Source organism: Coregonus clupeaformis, chromosome 1 (genome assembly GCF_020615455.1).
Source record: "Coregonus clupeaformis isolate EN_2021a chromosome 1, ASM2061545v1, whole genome shotgun sequence".
Lineage (NCBI taxonomy): Eukaryota > Metazoa > Chordata > Actinopteri > Salmoniformes > Salmonidae > Coregonus > Coregonus clupeaformis.
The window spans coordinates 41,307,589-41,325,777 of record NC_059192.1 but is presented as its reverse complement, the minus strand read 5'-3'; the positions used below and the strand labels follow the sequence as shown (position 1 = coordinate 41,325,777).

Here is an 18,189-nt window from a genome sequence, read left to right as displayed (position 1 = left end):
GAATGCACTTTACACACATTACCCCATAATGACAAACTGAAAACATGTTTTTAAAATTTTTTGGCAAATTGATTGAAAATTAAATACAGAAATCTAGTTTACATAAGTATTCACACCCCTTTCTTATGACACTCCAAGTTGAGCTCCGGTGCATTGAATTTCCTTTGATCATCCTTGATTGGAGTCTACCTGTGGCTTATTCAATTGTTTGGACATGATTTAGAAACACACCTGTCTATATAAGGTCTCACAGTTGACCGTGCATGTCCAAGGATCTGTCCGTAGAGCTCTGAGACCACCCAAGATTTACGGTCCAACAGGACAATGACCTCAAGCATACAGCTAAAGCAACGCTGGAATCGCTTCAGAACAAGAATGTCCAGTCCATGAGTGGCCCAGCCAAAGCCCATACTTGAATTCCATTGAAAATCGGTGGAATGACTTGACGATTGCTGTAAACTACCGCTCCCCATCTAACTTAACAGAGCTTGAGAAAATCTGCGAGGGAGAAAAATCCCCAAATCCAGATGTGCAAAACTGATAGACTTACCCAAGATGACTTGCAAAGCTGTAATCGCCGCCAAAAATGCTTCTACAAAGTATTGACTCTGGTGTGAATACTTTTGCTAAAATTTCTAAAAACTTGTTTTCACTTTGTCATTATGGGGTATTGTGTGTAGATGGGTGAGGAAAAAAATATATTTAATCTATTTTGAATTCTGGCTGTAACACAAAATGTGGAAAAGTCAAGGGGTATGAATACTTTCTGAAGGCACTGTACCTTCAATCAAGGTACATAAACTGATCATTTTAAAGGCTTGCATACAATAATTACATAATACTAACGGCTACATAGGAAGTGTGTGTGTGTGTGTGCCTTTTGCTTCTGAAAAGGACAGGACATGAATGCTTTGGACTTATTGAATTTCTCATTCTTTGACTTCTGTCTGTCTCTGCTGATCAATGCACTGCCTCTTGATTTTCTGTATTTTCATACTGAGGTGAATATAAATGCTTGAGGTAACCACAGATCTAGGATCAGTTACCCAATCCCCAATCCTTACCTGAACGATTGAGGCATACTGACATATCTGAGCCTGGAACAGTGGCTGGAGGGCAATCTTTGTACATTAAATAATTTGTTATATATTGCTTTAGGACACGTGTTGAATTGTCATTGACTGTGTGTGATAAATACATCTGAAATCTTGAGTTTGTTTTGTTACTCGAGATGTCTTGTCTTCTTTAAATAAAGGCAATATTTAACCATCTCAGTATTTTCAGAGCTTCATAATTCCACACTTGTAGCTGTTTCATTCTCAGTGGACACAGTTTAGGAATAGGCTGTCGTTACATAGTGAAAGCCAGGCAAACTGCGAATGAAGCAAAATGATCACAAAAAACCCATCACACAAGAAGATGCATAGCAATGTGATTTGTATTGTCTCTGTACAAAATATACACATCTTAAATATGCAATGCAACCAGTTGAGGCTAGCTAAATAACTAGATACGGTCAGTAACAACAGGTTAGTAGGTAACATTGTTTTATGACACAGTACATGCGAGTATAGACAGGTTTCACTGGTGGTCAGGGCAGGAATTCACCTACGGCACCTGCAAGGGGACAATCGGAGCCAGACCACTCACCCCCGCCCCCACAAAAAAGAGATGTGAATATGTGAAAACATTCAAGTGGATAAAATGGAGATGTAAAGAAATCAGAAGTTACACATACTGTATTGGTGTTGGAAGAAAGTTCAGGTTATTACAACAAGGGTGTTAACCGATTAATAATACACTCTAGGTGGAAGTTGGCCTTAACCAGAGTTCTAGGATCAGTTATCCTACTAAATCCTAACCTTAATCAGTATGTGACTGTAGGAATATTGGAGTCTGGGCCAGTGGGTTAGGGGTAACTTTTATCTACCCCCAGAAGCAGGTAAAAGAGGGTAGAATACGGACATTATTGCTTATGCCACTGTTGTTGTTTTATTTGATCCACCTGATGGCATATTATATATATTTGTAGGGTTGAGAGTGAAGTAATTTGATGAAAGACACAGGAAGTAGTTGATGGGTACAGGTAATGTTATCTTACAAAAGATCAGCGTTCTATTCAGAACCACGAGGCAGGCGTTCCACCCCATTTCAAACAGCCTTTTTTTTAACACCCAGTAGGAAACGGCATCAAGTTGGCAAAGAATTGGGAAATGGTACTATTCACTCGACAAATCTTCACTCTCTCACACTGTACACACAAAAACACTCATACTCTCTCCTTTCCACTCCAATCTCTCTTTCTCTCGTTCTCCGCTCTCTCACATTTCACAAATGTGTCTATTTATAGCCTGATATAACTGAGGGTGGCTTTAAATACTTCAGTTGGCATGCCTGACTCTTAGGAAACATTACTGGTGTCTTCATACCCACCTACCCACATGCATACACAAACGCGCAAGCACAAACACGCACACAACTGTTTTTACGTAGACATGTAACAAGAGGCTTAATTTGGATTCTGAAGGAAGTGAAATTGTCCTTGACATGTTGCTGCTCTTTCATGGTCGATCTAAATAGAAATGCTTTCAGTTTCAGCTGTATGATCAGTATAATGAAAAATAGGCATCATATAATGTATTACAGTATTTGATGAGCCAGCCATTTCCATTTGAACTTCAATTCCCATAATTCACTGCATCAGTTAGTCACCTGTAAATACAGAAAGGGGTCTACGGGAGCCTAGATAGTCCAAGCAGCATGTTCATCAATATAGTGCCACAGACTGTTCAGTAGTTCTTGACCACAGGGTTACTGGAAGAGGTACAACAGTCAGCATACACCTACAGCTAAGGTAACAGGTATAAAGGCCAGAGGGTAAGTTAGTGTTAATACGAAGGAGGTCTCATATGGGGTTGAAATCTGAATGGATTCCTACCGGAGACGGGAATGACAAGTACAGCCTCTCTCTCACATGCACGCAAGCACGTACACACACATACACATTCGCACACACACACACGGAGCGAGGCACCTGTGGATGACTCTAGGAACAGCAGACAGACAACAGACAGGCTATAGTATTTATGTAAATATGTATAGGTTATTATTGGAGACATCATCATGCGATATTAAAATCAGTCCCTTATTGAAAACAACTATCTCTGAACCCCGTGTAGCTCAGTTGGTAGAGCATGGTGCTTGCAGCGCCAGGGTTGTGGGTTTGATTCCCACGGGGGGGCAGTATGAAAATGTATGCACTCACTAACTGTAAGTCGCTCTGGATAAGAGCGTCTGCTAAATGACTAAATTATTATGTCTTTTCTGTTTGTGAAGAGTCTCATCCTTCAGATCCACAGTCCCTTCTGTTCCGTTGTGTCCTTTTGTCCACTAAGTGGCGCTAGTTACCTCTGTTTTAATGACAGAGGTGTCAGGAGTCCAGCTGCTCTGGTAGAAGTAACCTTCCACAGATCTAGGATCAGCTGAACCACTCCTGACCCTAACCTTAACCATTAGGTGGGGATATGCAAAACTGACCTTAGATCAGTGAGTAGGGGGACTTAATCCTATGTTGAGTCCAGCCAGCAGGCTACAGCAGCTTTCTCGGAAACAGGAGTGTTAAATAATAAAATGGTTAATGAAACGGGTGTATTCAATGAGGCAAATCATCACGAACGTTGCAGATAGACGAATAGAGCTGACACGATTGACTCCCTATTACACACGACAGGCAATCAATCTGTTCTACAAAACACATTTCTATCTGAACGTTCTGTAACGTTGCACATTCCTGAACAGATCCTTGGTGTGGTTGTGGGTGTGGATCAGAGTCTATGAGCCAGCCCCTCTCTTCTCTGTGTCTCTGGAAGTGATGAAGGGTTGGATAAGAGGAGGCGCCTCCTATTGGCTTGGAGTGGGTGCGGAGAGAAAGGAGCTAGAAGGAGGGGTCAGGATTTAGGGGGGGCTGAGGGTCAATGTCCAGGGCCCTCTCAGAGCCCCCCCACAACACACAAATGCACGCACACGCACAAACATGCGCACACACACACAAATACACGTGCACACTCTCACACACACCTCCCCTGTCCTCCAGCCCCTTTTCTATATCAGAGGCTCCTAGATGACGTTGTCAAACAGCTGCATGGACTGCATGATGTTCTCATCCTGAAGAGAGTGAGAGAGGGATGGAGAGAGAAGGAGAGATAGAAATCTTAGGTATAGAGAGACAACAAGAACAGCAAGTTTCCAGAGGCACAATGAAACCCTTTTTGTTTCAGCTTCTTGTTCTTTCTCAAGGGAGTCTGACTCCCTAAAACAGAGATGACAGTAGAGGTGACCCTCAGAGGACTCTGATCAGACAGTGTTCTCTCTCTCTCTCTCTCTAAATTGCATTTTACATGGGTCACAACACACTTTACAAAGGAACAAAACAATGTTTGAAAATGGGGTAACAGTAACTGTCCTCAAACCAAACCTTGGGGATCGCCCCAATGAACCTTAGTGAGATCTGTGGATTCATTGGTCAGTTACACAAATGGAACCGGTCTGACCAAAAAATTACTTTAAATAAAAACACACAACCTACCTTTTGGCATGACTCGATGAACTCATCAATAGTGACCACCCCGTCATTATTACGATCCATTTTCTAGAAGGGAGAAAGGGGAGGAAAAAGGGGAGAAATGTCAATCAGTGCCTCTGGAGCAGTGCCTTGCTCAAGGGCTTGTCCTAAAGTATTGGATTTGATAAACGGAAAGTGTCTGTTGACCTGGAAGAAGCTCTCCACATGTTCTCTGGGCGCCTCGTCCTGCATACAGGGATATGTGTACTTCCCCATCATATCATAGATAGACTTCATTATATCCATCATCTCCTACAGAGATACAGAGAGGGAGAGAGAAAGAGAGAGAGAGATGGCACAGGGTATACTGTCATAGCACAAGATCAGTCAATCACTCTCCAATCTGAGATTGATTGTAAAGTTGAGAACTGTCAATTTTAGAATAGACTTTAGATTTGTGTCCAGATTTCTCTATCGAGGCTTAGGTCAAGTGTAAGTGATTTGTTTATTTTTTACATTTTATAAAAGTACAGATATCATACACTGTAGTTTAGGAAACCTGGGAACGTTATGCTGCTTTAAAAGATAATAAACTTGTTATCCCATTTAGGAGACAAGTTGGAGAAAATTCCCTTTGCAAGACTTTTGCTAGGAGTTTTTTTGGTGGGGAGGGGAAAACTGAAAATGTATTAACCGCATGGTGATTTCATCATGGAAGGCCAAAACTCCCTCCCACCAAAACAGGCTGAAATTTCAGGCTGTCTTTTCAAACAGCTCTTACACTAAATGGGCATTATCATAATTTTCACAATTGCAAAGTATTATTCCAACCTCATAGTGTGGAAATATATATAAAACATAACAAATCACATTTTTGTGAGTCAGCATGGCATTGTCCTCCAGAAAGTAGTCTCTTTACTTAAACCCAGCTAAATTCTGGGCAGCAATGTTTTTGAGAGCTGTAGCAATACTTTTGCAGTTGTCCATAGCTATATTTTTCAAAACATCCAAAGTAGCAAAGATGATCTATATACTGACCAGAGGGGTATACTACGAAGCAAGCTAGATCTACTCAGGGTTTTCTAAAGCTAACCAGTTTCTGTTAGCTTCACATTCTAGCTCAGGCTTCATCCGTATTACAATGGTAGATATTGCTCGTCCGCCTGCTGCTAACTTTAGCAGGCTTGTAACTGCACGTGCAAGTCGAACGCCAAACTCTTCATTGAGACAATGCTGAAACATCAATCCAATGGCGAGTCAGTGCCACATTTTCATCAAAATGAAAGAAAAGTTATCTTGCAAATTCAGCAGGCTATGGTGTGAAATAGGCTTGTTGAAGGGCCGTCTTTATTTTATTACTTATCATTAATGCCGTCTTTGGGGTACTTATCAATGCACAAGCACCTTTTTACACGCCTCTATGATTTTTTATTTTTTATTAAGTCATACAAAAGTGTACATTGCGTGAAGTTTAAAATGCATTCTGTCATTACTAAATGTGTAATGTGATATATTTTAACATTACAATTTTTGTACAGAAAAAAACACAATTTGATGAATAAAATATGTCTTCCTTAAATGAAGGGGATGATGATGCAATCTTTGCAAGAGGGAGGGAATCTGATTTCATTGGTCTTCAACTTGCGGATCAGTAATTTCAATCAGGGTAAGTGAAGTTAGCCGTGAGTTAGCCTGCCCCGGAGCAGGTTAGTTCTGAAGGATTCGTTGCCATAGAAATTTACCTGGCTAAAAGGTGAGTCACTTTCGTATGACCGGTTATCCCGAGTTGAACTCAGAGTTGACCAAAGTTACCTCGCTAACTCCTCAACTAACTGCTTCATAGGATACCCCTCAGGGAAGCCCCCATTATGTTATAGACAGAAGCCTGTGACATGACAGACTAATCAGGACATTTCCAACCACCCCATTATCTCAGCCAATCATGACTAGCCAGGAAGGATCCTGTCTTTCTACCTGAATAGCTCAGTGCTTTCTCATTGGGTAAACTAGGCTAATACAGTTGAAGTTGGAAGTTTACATACACTTAGGTTGGAGTCATTAAAACTTGTTTTTCAACCACTCCACAAATTTCTTGTTAACAAACTATAGTTTTGGCAAGTCGGTTACGACATCTACTTTGTGCATGACACAAGTAATTTTTCCAACAATTGTTTACAGACAGATTATTTAACTTGTAATTCACTGTATCACAATTCCAGTGGGTCAGAAGTTTACATACACTAAGTTGACTGTGCCTTTAAACAGCTTGGACAATTCCAGAAAATGATGTCATGGCTTTAGAAGCTTCTGATAGGCTAATTGACATCATTTGAGTCAATTGGAGGTGTACCTGTGGATGTATTTCAATGCCTACCTTCAAACTCAGTGCCTCTTTGCTTGACATCATGGGAAAATGAAAAGAAATCAGCCAAGACCTCAGAAAACAAATTGTAGACCTCCACAAGTCTGGTTCATCCTTGGGAGCAATTTGCAACAAACAGTAGTACGCAAGTATAAACACCATGGGACCACACAGCCGTCATACCGATCAGGAAGGAGACGCGTTCTGTCTCCTAGAGATGAACGTACTTTGGTGTGAAAAGTGCAAATCAATCCCAGAACAACAGCAAAGGACCTTATGAAGATCCTGGAGGAAACAGGTACAAAAGTATCTATATCGACATAACCTGAAAGGCCGCTCAGCAAGGAAGAAGTCACTACTCCAAAACCGCCATAAAAAAGCCAGACTATGGTTTGCAACTGCATATGGGGACAAAGATCATACTTTTTGTAGAAATATCCTCTGGTGTGATGAAACAAAAATATAACTGTTTGGCCATAATGACCATTCTTATGTTTGGAGGAAAAAGGGGGTGGCTTGCAAGCCGAAGAACACCATCCCAACCGTGAAGCACGGGGGTGGCAGCAACATGCTGTGGGGGTGCTTTGCTGCAGGAGGGACTGGTGCACTTCACAAAATAGATGGCATCACGAGGAAGGAAAATGATGTGGATATATTGAACCTCTCCCTAATCGGGAGAGGTTGTCGGGAGAGGTTGTGTTTTTCTCTAGCTGGAGGTAAGCAGGAGGTAAGCTTCTCATATGGTGTTGAGTAAAGCTTAACCATGTATTAGATCGTAGGTAGGTAGTTAGTTGTAGTTAGGTATTGTATTTATTATAGGTTAGTATTGTTGTTATTGTAGGTTTCCGTAGGTAATTGTAGGTTAGTATCGAAGCACGAGGCTAGCTAGCTAGCGGGTAGCTACTAGTAACGATTAGCAACGGTGGAGAGCTGTTTCCAATGTTAATGTGCTGCTACCCAACGTTTAATTTTTGCTGCGTTATGCGTTATGAAAGGAACTAGACACGGACATGAATTATCTGTTTAGTGTGCTAACACACTCTTGGCAGTTTGTTGTAACCAAGTATTGGTGCTAAATTGTGTGTTAATGGATGCTAGCTTGCTAGTTAGCTACGGCGTCATAGCTAGGTATCGTGGGTTGTTGTGGGTAGTTACTGCAGGTTTAGTGTGCTAACACACTCTTGGCAGTTTGTTGTAACCAAGTATTGGTGCTAAATTGTGTGTTAATGGATGCTAGCTTGCTAGTTAGCTACGGCGTCATAGCTAGGTATCGTGGGTTGTTGTGGGTAGTTACTGCAGGTTGGCAGTGTCTTCGGCCGTGCCGGCTGTAGCACGGCGAGCTAACTAGCCGTTTTTCGAACAGAGTCAGAGTCAACACAGTAGCCATTGTGTGCCGGGTGTAGCACGAAGCTAGCTAGCTAGCCGTTCTTCAAACAAAGTCAACACAGTGGCTATTGCTAGCTACCCAACACGACCAGCTAACTGTACTGTAGTAGCTAAATACAATATACTTGTCCTAGCTAGCCAACGTTGAATCATTGCTGCGTCATGAAAGGAACTTGACACAGACACGAATGATCTGTTTAGTGTGTTATCACACTATTGGTGGTTTGTTGTGACCAAGTGTTTGTGCTAAACTGTGTGTTACTGGATGCTAGCATGCTAGTTAGCTAGTTAACACACTATTGGTGGTTTGTTGTGACCAAGTGTTGGTGCTAAACTGTGTGTTAAACTGTGTGTTATTGGATGCTAGCATGCTAGTTAGCTATGGTGTCATAGTTAGCTAGCTGAATAAAGTGGGTTGAGTCTATTCCTTTAAACATTGAACCGCTGTGGTTCACAACAATTCTGATTTCTAAAGGTGGAAGTTGGGAGAGTTTTTGTTCGGGTGGTTCAGTGAAACAATTTTAGTTTCTGAGGTAGAAGTTTTTGGTGAGGGAGGCCCTGCTCTCTCCTCTCCCCAGATGCTTAGCTCATTTCATTCCGATCTCCTCTGCATTTTTGTAGCCATTTGCTACAGCCTGTCAACTATGCCTCTGCCTATCCCTGTTCTCTCCTCTCTGCACAGGCTACACAAACGCACCACACCGCCGCGGCTGCTGCCTCTCTAACCTGGTGGTCCCTGCACGCACCCCTCACCTGGAGTTCCAGGTCGCAGGCAGCCTCTGGAACTGCCGCTCTGCTGCCAACAAAGCTGACTTCATCCCAGCCTATGCCAACCTCCAGTCCCTCGACTTCCTGGCGCTGACGAAAACATGGATCACCACTGAAAACACTGCTACTCCTACTGCTCTCTCCTCGTCTGACCATGTGTTCTCGCATACCCCGAGAGCATCTGGTCAGAGGGGGGTGGTGTAGGACATTCTCAATTCTTCCCCTAACCCATCTGTCTATCTCCTCATTTGAATTCCATGCTGTCACAGTCACTAGCCCATTTAAGCTTAATATCCTTGTCATCTATCGCCCTCCAGGTTCCCTTGGAGAGTTCATCAATGAGCTTGACGCCTTGATAAGTTCCTTTCCTGAGGATGGCTCACCCCTCACAGTTTTGGGGGATTTCAACCTCCCTATGTCCACATTTGACTCATTTCTCTCTGCCTCCTTCTTTCCACTCCTCTCCTCTTTTGACCTCACCCTCTCACCGTCCCCCCTACTCACAAGGCAGGCAATACGCTTGACCTCATCTTCACTAGATGCTGCTCCTCTACTAATCTCACTGCAACTCCCCTCCATGTCTCCGACCACTACTTTGTTTCCTTTTCTCTCTCGCTCTCCTCCCACACTACTCACTCTGCCCCTACACAGATGGTAATGCGCCGCCGCAACCTTCGCTCTCTCTCTCCCACTACTCTCTCCTCTTCCATCCTATCATCTCTTCCCTCTGCTCAATCCTTCTCCCTCCAATCTCCTGATTCTGCCTCCTCAACCCTCCTCTCCTCCCTTTCTGCATCCTTTGACTCTCTGTGTCCCCTATCCTCCCGGCCGGCTCGGTCCTCCCCTCCAGCTCCGTGGCTTGATGACTCACTGCGAGCTCACAGAACAGAGCTCCGGGCAGCGGAGCGGAAATGGAAGAAAACTAAACTCCCTGCCGACCTGGCATCTTTTCACTCCCTCCTCTCTACATTTTCTTCATCTGTTTCTGCTGCTAAGGCCACCTTCTACCACTCTAAATTCCAAGCATCTGCCTCTAACCCTAGGAAGCTCTTTGCCACATTTTCCTCCCTCCTGAATCCCCCCCTCCTCTCTCTCTGTGGATGACTCCGTCAACCACTTTGAAAAGAAGGTTGACGACATCCGATCCTCGTTTGTTAAGTCTAATGACACTGCTGGTCCTGCTCACACTGCCCTACCCTATGCTTTGACTTCTTTCTCCCCTCTCTCTCCAGATAAAATCCTGCGACTTGTGACTGCAGGCCGCCCAACAACCTGCCCGCTTGACCCCATCCCCTCCTCCCTTCTCCAGACCATCTCCGGTGACCTTCTCCCCTACCTCACCTCGCTGATCAACTCATCCTTGACCGCTGGCCATGTCCCTTCCGTCTTCAAGAGAGCGAGAGTTGCTCCCCTTCTCAAAAAACCAACACTCGACCCCACTGATGTCAACAACTACAGACCAGTATGCCTTCTTTCTTTTCTTTCCAAAACTATTGAGCGTGCCGTCTTTAGCCAACTCTCTTGCTATCTCTCTCAGAATGACCTTCTTGATCCAAACCAATCAGGTTTCAGGACTGGTCATTCAACTGAGACTGCTCTTCTCTGTGTCACGGAGACTCTCCGCACTGCTAAAGCTAACTCTCTCTCCTCTGCTCTTGTCCTTCTAGACCTGTCTGCTGCCTTTGACACTGTGAACCATCAGATCCTCCTCTCCACCCTCTCCGAGCTGGGCATCTCCGGCGCGGCTCACTCCTGGATTGCGTCCTACCTGACCGGTCGCTCCTACCAAGTGGCGTGGCGAGAAGCTGTCTCCGCACCACGTGCTCTCACCACTGGTGTCCCCCAAGGCTCAGTTCTAGGCCCTCTCCTTTTCTCCCTATACACCAAGTCACTTGGCTCTGTCATATCCTCACATGGTCTCTCCTATCATTGCTACGCTGACGAAACACAACTAATCTTCTCCTTTCCCCCTTCTGATAACCAGGTGGCGAATCGCATCTCTGCATGTCTGGCAGACATATCAGTATGGATGACGGATCACCACCTCAAGCTGAACCCTGGCAAGACGGAGCTGCTCTTCCTCCCGGGGAAGGACTGCCCGTTCCATGATCTCGCCATCACGGTTGACAACTCCGCTGTGTCCTCCTCCCAGAGTGCGAAGAGCCTAGGCGTGACCCTGGACAACACCCTGTCGTTCTCCGCCAACATCAAGGCGGTGACCCGCTCCTGCAGGTTCATGCTCTACAACATTCGGAGAGTACGACCCTGCCTTACACAGGAAGCGGCACAGGTCCTAATCCAGGCACTTGTCATCTCCCGTCTGGACTACTGCAACTCGCTGTTGGCTGGCCTCCCTGCCTGTGCCATTAAACCCCTACAACTCATCCAGAATGCCGCAGCCCGTCTGGTGTTCAACCTTCCCAAGTTCTCTCACGTCACCCCCCTCCTCCGCACACTCCACTGGCTTCCAGTTGAAGCTCGCATCCGCTACAAGACCATGGTGCTTGCCTATGGAGCAGTGAGGGGGAACGGCACCTCTGTACCTTCAGGCTCTGATCAGTCCCTACACCCAAACGAGGGCATTGCGCTCATCCACCTCTGGCCTGCTGGCTCCCCTTCCTCTGCGGAAGCATAGTTCCCGCTCAGCCCAGTCAAAACTGTTCGCTGCCCTGGCACCCCAATGGTGGAACAAGCTCCCTCACGACGCCAGGACAGCGGAGTCACTCACCACCTTCCGGAGACATTTGAAACCCCACCTCTTTAAGGAATACCTGGGATAGGATAAAGGAATCCTTCTACCCCCCAATTGTAAAGTGGTTATCCCACTGGCTATAGGGTGAACGCACCAATTTGTGAGTCGCTCTGGCTAAGAGCGTCTGCTAAATGACGTTAATGTGCCCTTGAGCAAGGCACTTAACCCTAATTGCTCCTGTAAGTCGCTCTGGATAAGAGCGTCTGCTAAATGACTAAAATGTAAATGTAAATGTAATTGAAGCAACATCTCAAGACATCAGTCAGGAAGTTAAAGCTTGGTCGCAAATGGGTCTTCCAAATGGACAATGACCCCAAGCCTACTTCCAAAGTTGTGGCAAAACGGCTTAAGGACAACAAAGTAAAGGTATTGGAGTGGCCATCACAAAGCCCTGACCTCAATCCTATAGAACATTTGTGGGCAGAACTGAAAAAGCGTGTGTGAGCAAAGAGGCCTACAAACCTGACTCAGTTACACCAGCTCTGTGGGGAGGAATGGTCCAAAATTCACCCAACTTATTGTGGGAAGCTTGTGGAAGGCTACCCGAAACGTTTGACCCAAGTTAAACAATTTAAAGGCAATGCTACCAAATACTAATTGAGTGCATGTATACTTCTGACCCACTGGGAATGTGATGAAAGAAAAAAAAGCTGAAATAAATAATTCTCTCTACTATTATTCTGACATTTCACATTCTTAAAATAAAGTGGTGATCCTAACTGACCTAAGACAGGGAATTCTTACTAGGATTAAATGTCAGGAATTGTGAAAAACTGAGTTTAAATGTATTTGGCTAAGGTGTATGTAAACTTCCGACTTCAACTTTATATATATATATATATTTTTTTTCTTCATATTTACAGATCCCATACAAGTTTGTAATTAAGGCACATGAAAGTTCACATGTTCAAGAAGGTTTTCTACAAAATACAATTTAAAAAATAACTATTTTTTAACGGGCCTACTGTAACCGGTCACATTTAGAACACAGAAAGCTCAGAACTTAGAAGAGGAGAATCAGAATTCAGAATGGTAGGTATGTATTGTGTGTGTATGTGTGCATCTGTGTGTGTTACCTCTTTGGTGATGCAGCCGTCTTTGTTTAGGTCGTACATGTTGAAGGCCCAGTTTAGCCGGTCATTTATCGTTCCTCTCAGAATGATAGACAGACCAAACACAAAGTCCTGGGAAAGGACAGAAAAAAAGAGAAAGAGAGAGAGATTTAATGTTTGTGTGTACATTCCTCGTCACCTGTCATACCCACCAGCATTCAACATTTACCTTTTTTCCACCACTACAAGTTAATAACCATCCATACAAGCTGTTTAAAGCTATGTATTGACATTGAGTGAGAGGAAGGACATGTATTGTGTTGTGATATCACAATACGAGTTGTCTGGTGCTATAGCATCAGCAAAGAAGATTATGTGGCTCACTGCAATACATTATATACTCACCAGTGTGTTCATCAACAATGTTTCGACCCTTAGGTTGTGTGTGTGTGTGTGTGTTGAAAAGGAGAGGAAAGGCATGTATTCTGTTACAGCTGCATATTTACAGACAGAGAGCGTTTTTCCGGACTCCCTTAGGAAGTAGACTATAGTAAAAATAGTCTTACCTCGAAACTAACTGATCCATTCTTGTTAGTGTCAAAGGCCTCAAACAGGAAATGTGCATACGCACCCGAATCTGAAAGGACAGAGATGTACAGAATGTAACATAGAAAATATATCTGGGACGCCATCATACAAAAAATTCATCAAACAAGTGGATAAATATATTTAGAACAAGACCCAAAGACCCTTTCCTACTGTAACTTGATCAAACAAGTTGTGAGTACATAAATGTCATTTCAAACAAGGCACTTTCCACCTGTAACAAGTAGTTAAATAAACGTTCAACCTAAATATAATATCAAACACAGCCGTGTAAATGTCCTACTGTAAGTAGCACAGACATAATGTTAAAAAATATATATTCTATGGGACATCACATAAATACAAATGTCCCTGGTGTTAAATGTTGCTTTCCTTAATTAAATTGTCAGTTACTTTGGGGAGTATCAGATCTTTGAAATACTACATTAGAAGTCAGGGGTCAAAGGTTGAAGGGTCATTGACTCACCTCCCTGGGGGAAGAATTGGGAGTAGATGGTTTTAAAGGTTTCCTCATTCACCACTCCACTCGGACACTCCTACAAACAACAACACAGAAAATAACAGGATCAGAGTCAGATTGCAAGTCTGCTGCCATCCATATACTTCTACTATTATATATCAAAACAGCTTAGCTTTAGGAAAAGCTCTTGAAAGCTCTTGTAACCCCTGTAGAGAACTTGTAGTTTCCTCCCCTTTCCCAACCCCCATCCTCAGCCCCAGGCTTCTAACATCCCATATCTCCATCCCCATACCCTCTCCTCCCTGCATCCCCAGACTCACATTCTTGAAGCCCCTGTAGAGAACTTGCAGTTCCTTCTTGGTGAACTTGGTCTGCTCCTGTAGTTTGTCCAGACCCTCTGGTCGATGGCACACGGTGGACAACTCAAAGTCATCTTCTACACTGTCTGTGGGACAGAGAGAGATACTGTATGTTAGATATACCTGTAGGCTACTCCTAAATGTGCCTGCCTGGCACACCTTTTAATTGGTACTAGTAATAATATTAGTGTTAAAAACATAACCAACTACACTGACTGTACAAAGCAGGAGGAACACCTGCTCTTTCCATGACATAGACTAGCCAGGTGAAAGCTATAATCCCTTATTGATGTCACCTGTTAAATCCACTTCAATCAGTGTAGATGAAGGGAAATAGACAGGGTAAAGAAGGATTTTTTATCCTTGAGACAATTGAGACATGGATTGTGTATGTGGCAAAATATTGAAGTGCCTTTGAACGGGGTATGGTTGTTGGTGCCAGGTGCACTGGTTTGTGTCAAGAACAGCAACGCTGCTGTGTTTTTCAAGCTCAACAGTTTCCTGTGTATATCAATGTGAATGGTTCACCACCCAAAGGACATCCAGCCAACTTGACACAACTGTGGGAAGCATTGGAGTCAACATGGGCCAGCATCCCTGTGGAACACTTTCAACACCTTGTTGAGTCCATGCCCTGACGAACTGATGGGGGCGGGGGTTGTTGTGCAACTCAATATTAGGAAGGTGTTCTTAATGTTTTGTACACTCAGTGTATATCAATGTTAATTATCAACTTTTGAAATATCATTACACTACTGTAGCTTAACCTGTACATACAGCTAGATGAGTAATCGTTACATTTACATTATATTACAATTCTCCTAAACTGAAGAGCACAAACGAAGACACGTAGCCGTCAAGTCATCAATAGAAAGCTAAAATATCAACATCACACTGTGAGATTCATGAGATTCCTGAATATCTATGGAGAGGTTAATATAGTAACCTGATGTACTCATTGATGATAACCTTCAGTGAAAGTAGTGGTAAGTAGTGGTAACCTATCGAAACAACAGTGTAATGACAAAAGCCGTCAGATCTTCAACCAATATGATATGATCCTCACATTCCATCTCTCCCTCCCCATCCATTTCTCTCTCCACTCATCCCTCTCTTCCTCTATCCCAACCTCATTGCACACACAGTCAGCTGAAGACAACCATGCCCCACTCCTCCTCTCCTCCTATCCCAACAGGCATAGCATGGGTGACTGTCTGTCCCCATCTCACCTCTGCACATCAGACTCCGTCACACACCATATCAGACAAAAATACCATCATTTTCCCAGGAGACCAAAACACACAGTCCAATTATACTGAGATAGAGTATATCCAGATATATATTGTGTGTGTGTGTGTGTTTTTGCGTGGGTGTGTGTGTGTGCGCATTTGCGCTCCCATTTGTGTGTGTGTAGAGAGTGAATCACTTGCATTGACTGACTGAGGCGGCAACAGAAGGCGTGCAGCAGGGGAGCAGCTTGAGGAATCTCTGCTTTATAGTCTTTTTACTTTTGATGGTGGGAGTGTTACCTGTAATCACCAACCATAGCATAGGTTAGACAGAGCAGACACAGAAACACACAGGCAGAAGAAAATCTCACAGACGCAGGCCTGCACATGCACATAAACTGACATGCAAACCCACAGCCATGCACGCATGCACGCACACACAGCATAAGCAACATGCAACGCATTGAAGCATGCGCGGCAGTCTCCCAGCGGTTTGCGGTTTGGTTCGCTGACCTGGCTTTTCTAGGATGGGCGTCCATTCCAGCTATTAGCTTACACCACCATACATAGACCTCTACGGGGGAGTCATTGGCAAACACAAACAAATAATGAATACTCAGTATGAAGCCATAATTACATCTTCAGTCTGAACGGACTATAGGGAACTGAGGGAAGTCAATGGCAAACAGAGCAAGATAAAATGTTCTTATGAGGTAGGAATCACATTTATATAATATTTTCAGAGAGATTAAGGAAGCAATGCAGCACAATTTCTAGACAATTCCTAGACTACCATATGGTAAGCAGTTGAGGGCAATTCCACGATAACGGAATTGCGCTGAGACTCAGATTTGTCAGTTAAAATGTATGCCAAACAAAAAACATTGATTTCAAAGTTGAACAAACCATACAACTCTATGCACAAGGACTACCTTTAACAATTTACACTGAACATTTTACAAAAACACATTTACTGCAAGAACAGTGCAGATGCAAAATTTGGTACCAGAATTTCAGTAAAATCTCCCTGTTTTATGTGTCCACGTTTTCCAAAAATTAAGATTCAACCATGTCAGCGGGAAGAATGTAGTGTCAGCTATGACATGACACATTGACTTTGAAAAATACTATTTTGGTTATTGAACTACAGTAAGTGAAGTGGGTTTACACACGGTAACGGAATTTCATCATGGGTCCCTGATCTGTACTACATAGAAATGCATAATGATGGATATTAATATAATTCTCTTCATGGTGATAGGTACACAAAAGTATAAATATTCAATATCCTCCTTTGCATATTTGGGTATTATTCTACACACTGGCTATTATTTTTATGAACTTTGCCCCCAAACAAGACTACATTTGGTTGATCTGGACCAGACCAAATCTGAACCAATCATAGATGTCTATGTTTTACAAGTTTGGACAACAAAGTAAAGCACAGTAGAGCTCCGTAGAGTACAGCACAGAACAGTGGAGTAGAGTTCAGTACAGTGAACCTAAACATTTTATTATTTTTTTGTCATTTAGCAGACGCTCTTATCCAGAGCGACTTATAGTTAGTGAGTGCATACATTTTCATACTGGCCCCCCGTAGGAAATGAACCCACAACCCTGGCGTTGCCAGCGCCATGCTCTACCAACTGAGCTACAGGGGACTATAAACTTGTGAACCCAAACTTGGTTTGTGAATACTATGATTTCCTATTGTAGCCAATTGAATTGCAGAAATTCCGTTACATTTACATTTTAGTCATTTAGCAGACGCTCTTATCCAGAGCGACTTACAGTTAGTGAGTGCATACATTATTTTATTTTTCATACTGGCCCCCCGTGGGAATTGAACCCACAACCCTGGCGTTGCAAACACCATGCTCTACCAACTGAGCTACATCCCTGTCAGCCATTCTCTCCCCTACCCTGGACGACGCCGCCCCATGGGTCTCCCGGTCACGGCCGGCTACGACAGAGCCTGGATTCGAACCTTAGACTACTGCGCCACTCGGGAGGTTACAGATTTGGTAACAGAATTCTGAGTTTGAATCACTTCATAATTAATTAACAAAATTGATAACAGTAAAACACTAACATATTGATAGTTCTACCTTTACTTGTTACTTCTGTGAACTTTCATTATTCTAAAATATCTTAAAGATATGTTGTTTTTTTGGTAACGGAATTTCAAGGCACAAGGCAATGTTTCTTAAACTTATTGAAGGCAGAAAAGTACATTTGTTGAATATTTAAAACATGCAATCTACTTGCAGTGAAGCCGCTCAACATCTACATCACATTAGTCATCTAACAGACTCCCATCCAGAGCGACCCACAGAAGCAACCAGGGTCAACGCCCTGCTCAAGGGCACGTCAACAGATCTCCCATAAGGTCAAAAACAGGGACCCGAACCAGCGACCCATCAGCCACCGCCCCAAGCTCCCAACCGCCAGGCCACCAGCCCTCCAAGATCCCCCCCACAGTTCACCAAGAGCTGCCCCCCCCACCCACAAGCCCCCCCAAGCCCCCCCAAGCCCTCCCCACAACAAGCCCCCGTCCCCCAGGCCCCAAGCCCCCTGTCCCCAAGACCCCCCAAGCCCCTGTCCCCAAGCCCTCCCCCCAACAAGCCCCCGTCCCCAAGCCCCAAGCCCCTGTC

The 18,189-nt window shown here is 43.8% G+C and overlaps 1 protein-coding gene across 1 annotated transcript in view; it reads right to left on the bottom strand.

Annotated features, from left to right (window-relative positions):
• Nucleotides 1–3,237: 3,237 nt before the first annotated feature.
• The window catches only part of LOC121568689 (Kv channel-interacting protein 2-like), a 267,640-nt gene continuing 252,688 nt past the window's right edge, over nt 3,238–18,189 (bottom strand). The window contains exons 2-9 of the mRNA XM_041879088.1: nt 15,733–15,835; nt 14,268–14,388; nt 13,954–14,023; nt 13,448–13,518; nt 12,906–13,013; nt 4,769–4,873; nt 4,586–4,648; nt 3,238–4,164 (exon numbers count right to left, since the gene is read on the bottom strand). Coding sequence (XP_041735022.1) covers nt 4,117–4,164; nt 4,586–4,648; nt 4,769–4,873; nt 12,906–13,013; nt 13,448–13,518; nt 13,954–14,023; nt 14,268–14,388; nt 15,733–15,835 — 689 coding nt within the window. The 3' untranslated portion in view covers nt 3,238–4,116. The remainder of the gene's footprint in view (nt 4,165–4,585; nt 4,649–4,768; nt 4,874–12,905; nt 13,014–13,447; nt 13,519–13,953; nt 14,024–14,267; nt 14,389–15,732; nt 15,836–18,189) is intronic.